Source organism: Austrofundulus limnaeus, unplaced genomic scaffold, assembly GCF_001266775.1.
Source record: "Austrofundulus limnaeus strain Quisiro unplaced genomic scaffold, Austrofundulus_limnaeus-1.0 Scaffold350, whole genome shotgun sequence".
NCBI lineage: Eukaryota > Metazoa > Chordata > Actinopteri > Cyprinodontiformes > Rivulidae > Austrofundulus > Austrofundulus limnaeus.
In genome coordinates this window covers 9,912-13,756 of record NW_013952752.1, presented here as the reverse complement: position 1 = coordinate 13,756, position 3,845 = coordinate 9,912, and the positions used below count along the sequence as shown (strand labels likewise).

General features: G+C 38.8%; 2 protein-coding genes across 2 annotated transcripts in view; both read left to right on the top strand.

Annotated features, from left to right (window-relative positions):
* Positions 1–1,646: 1,646 nt before the first annotated feature.
* Positions 1,647–2,687, top strand: otub1b (OTU deubiquitinase, ubiquitin aldehyde binding 1b; the record flags this gene model as incomplete). Its single annotated transcript, XM_014022932.1, is given in 3 exon segments — positions 1,647–1,731; positions 1,812–2,006; positions 2,109–2,687. Coding segments are annotated over 3 exon segments (478 nt in total), but the record flags the coding sequence as incomplete, so codon positions are not given.
* Positions 2,688–3,288: 601 nt separating this feature from the next.
* Positions 3,289–3,845, top strand: part of cskmt (citrate synthase lysine methyltransferase) — a 4,952-nt gene continuing 4,395 nt past the window's right edge. The window contains exon 1 of the mRNA XM_014022933.1: positions 3,289–3,404. Within this exon, the coding sequence (XP_013878387.1) occupies positions 3,317–3,404 (88 nt within the window). The 5' untranslated portion in view covers positions 3,289–3,316. The remainder of the gene's footprint in view (positions 3,405–3,845) is intronic.

The window sequence follows — 3,845 nt, the reverse complement described above, 5'->3', positions numbered from 1 at the left end:
GTCTGAGTCTATAGCAGCAGAAATGAAGAATAACTCAGGAAACCAAAGTCTAACTATAGGATTTATTAAAAAGGAAAGTCTTCAGTCTAATCTTAAAAGTAGACATTAGTAGAGTTATGACATGATTAACAGTAGAGGATTTCCAGAAATTAAATTAAGTTTAAAACCAACTGCTAAGAATGGTTTTTTACTGTATTTGACAAAATGGCAGTTAGATATAGATAAAACAATTGGTCTATTATCAATATTTGAATACTTCAACCAAAAATACTTTTGATTCATGAGTTTCTGCTACAATTTTATGTTTTTGTCATTTTTGTGTTTATTATGAAATTRGTCTTAAATCTGATTTAAGTTGGCATTAAAAAGTCTTAAATTGAACTTGCTTTAAACTGTAGGAACCCTGAACTAGCCAATCAGTGTTTACGCTTGAGAAACGCCTACTTTGAGTCTGCAGAGAACCCCGTCACCATTTGGGGCTGACGCCTGGGGTGGCTAATCAGATGGCACTTGCAAACCTGCCACCCCTCTGGCTCCGTCCCTGACAGTGCATGCAGGTTTTTGAACTTTCACTGCTTTTTAACTTATCTTTYTAGTCCTTGACCATTTTCAGAGCAAGTTTATAAGTTGCTAGACTCTGTAATGTGAATCATGTAGGGATTAAAAACACAGGTGGGTTTTTTTTAATTATTTTTAGAAAAATCTTGAAAGTTCTAAACTTTTTAAGCCCCCTCTGAGGTTTCCCACATACTACTGATGACTGGTATCACACTTGTCTGATTTTCCCATGAGTCTGGACCTTAGAACAATGTTTGAACTACACATGACTTTTGAACTCAGGGGAGTCCAACTCATTTAAAAAAGGGACAAAAACACTAGCTACGTTTACATGGACAGAAGTAATCGGATTAAAAAGCCGTTCAGAATAAAAATGCATCATGTAAACAGCCTGTTCAGATTATTCTGATCTGATTGAGCTCGATCCGAATAAATTTTTAATCCGAATGAGTCGGGTGGGTAATGTCGATTGATAATCGGAATGACGTTCATGTAAACACTTAATCGGATCATCTTATTCTGATTGTAGAAAACTGACCTGTGCGCGTATGTCTGCTGACATTCATTCACTTGGTTAGAGGAGGTGGGACAGCAGCGCTCCAGCTGCGCTGCACACTGCAGAACTTTTCCTCCTCGCTCTCTTAACAGATGAAAAAGGAAACAAACAGCAGACGTTGCTTCGCAAAAAATAAAAATAAAAAGCACGTATTGCTTCATCTGCAGGCTGCAGCTCAACCGAGGAGTAATGGCATCTCTACCGTTATTAAAAGCTGACACAGGTCTGTCCTGAGCGCACAGAGGAGCTTTGTTTACATTAACACAGAAGTAGAGCTGAAAGTTTACAACACTGCACATGTCCGGACTTTTATTCTAAATAAAACTCCGGTGCATGTAAACACTTTACATGATCAGATTGCGTCCATGTAAACAGTACATTCGGATTATTTTATCTGAATACATTTCAATCAGATCAAAAAATTTTGTGCTTGTAAACATAGCTAATGTCTACCTCTGCACAGAAATGATTAAAATAAATATTATGGTTGTCTTATTCAGGGGATTATTAAACACATGGTTTCTGTCTTCAGGTTCAAAGCAGTTGCATCTAAAAGTAAACTTGACCTGGTTAACGAAGGCTTCACTGAGTTCACTATTGAGGACTTCCACAACACTGTGAGTTTAATGAGGTCAGCTGGTTTTCACTGAGGTCCTTCTAACTGGGATTAAAACTCTGTTTTTTTAATGTCCTGTAGTTTATGGACTTGATCGAACTCTGCGAGAAACAGCCGAGCCTGCAGGAGCTGCTGAGCTCTTTCAACGACCAGAATGTGTCCGACTACGTGGTGGTCTACCTGCGACTCCTCACCTCAGGGTACCTGCAGAGGGAGCACGGCTTCTTTCAGCATTTCATCGAGGGGGGRCGGTCCGTCAAGGAGTTCTGTCAGCAGGTAGGTCGTTTTTGAACGTTTGGGCATTGAGTATAGAGTTGTTGGACAGATGGTCATTGACTGGTAGAACGTCTAAGCGTGTATATTGTTTTGTTCTCCTAGGAAGTAGAGCCCATGTCCAAAGAAAGTGACCACATTCACATCATCGCCTTAGCTCAGGCTTTGGACGTCTCCATCCTGGTGGAGTACATGGACAGAGGCGAAGGAGGAACTGTCAATCACCACGTCTTCCCTGAAGGYGGAGACCCCCGCATCTTCCTGCTCTACAGACCGGGCCACTATGACATCTTGTACAAATAACACTCCTGGTCACTTCATCCTCCTCCCCGCTGTGCTCTGCAGCGGTGCATTCAGATTAACGTCAGCAGCCACGCTGGTGATGCATACATGTTGTATGAGACGATAACTCATTTATTTGGAAAAATAAAAAAAAAAATAAAAAAACACAAAATCACATTATTTCACCCCCTCTTGCTCCAAGACCCCAGGTTCACCATCAGTCGTCACAAAATGGTTTAAAAAAWTTGTTGGAAATCTAGAAGTGACTCCAGCCGTTTAGAGTTGTACAGTTTTTTTTCTTCTTTTTTTGTRGTTGTAAATGTTTATCTACTTGCTTCGTTTGATTCTCTTCCTTTGTTACACTGCGTTTCATTGAGTTTTATTAAAGCGATTTACATCTTATGGGTTTTGTCATGCCGTTTCTCACTCAAGCATCTCAGAGTTATCAGTTTCTTCTAGCTCATGATGAGTGGGCCAAGCTCAGTAATTTAAAATATAAGGTTTAGAGTAAGTTTAGGAKGAAATAACGTATATTTGCTGTAGTGGACCAGTTGAACTGAATTGACCTTTTGTCTGTTACTAATAGGTATGCTCAAATTCAGTATTTTGAGATGAATTGTGGTCTYGATATACACATGCCTACTTCTATTTGTTTAAATAGTCTGAACTGTTCATATCTACCCATGTTTCAGCTGTGCTCTGCAGTCATTACAGTGCATACTACTAACATAAAATACCAACATAACTCATTTATAAATACGTTTGTTTATGAAAGTCAATTAAAAAACGGGTGTAAAAGACTTAAAATTGCAGAGATATCTGCCTTTGAATACCTGAAATCGCTATGAATTTATTTAAGCACGTGATATCCAATTTACGCATGCGCATCAGTAACAGCAACATCCTATATAAAGGTAAAGATGCATTCTCGTTCACGTTTTTACCGAACCACCGTGTTACAGTAGTTCGTAGAAAGAGATGTGGTCAGAGTGAGAGGTCTGTCTAATATTGCAGCTACAGCAAAAGCCAAAATGTTTCCGTTGACCAAGTTACTAGCTCGGACCGGCAGACAGATATTTATATTTACCAGGAGTGTAAGGCACCATTCGTCTMTAACAGGTACCATCAAAGTTATCCCGAGTCAGGATGACTTGAAGCTTATTTTGCAGTAACGCGCGTAGCGATGTTAATAGTGTTGTTATTATCTAGCTAAGCTAATACAGTGAAGTGATTTAAAAAAGCTTATTAGCTATTTTCTCTAAATTTTCAGTAAAATTTTGCATGAACTAGATAGTAAGTTAACCTACTATTGATTGGATGATACCATTTATAACAATCTGATGTTGTCTGATGTGCTTTTAGAGAGTCTGAAAATGATTATTCTCTGTCATAGTTTGACCATTAGTGTCTATTTTATTTTGCATTGCAGTTCTTCAGATCATTATCAACACAGAGCTGATTATTACAGCAAGACTGAGCCCTGCCTATCCTGCCCACTGCTTGTACAGCAGGTAAAATAAGTATTGAACACGTCACCATTTTTCTCAGTAAATATATTAC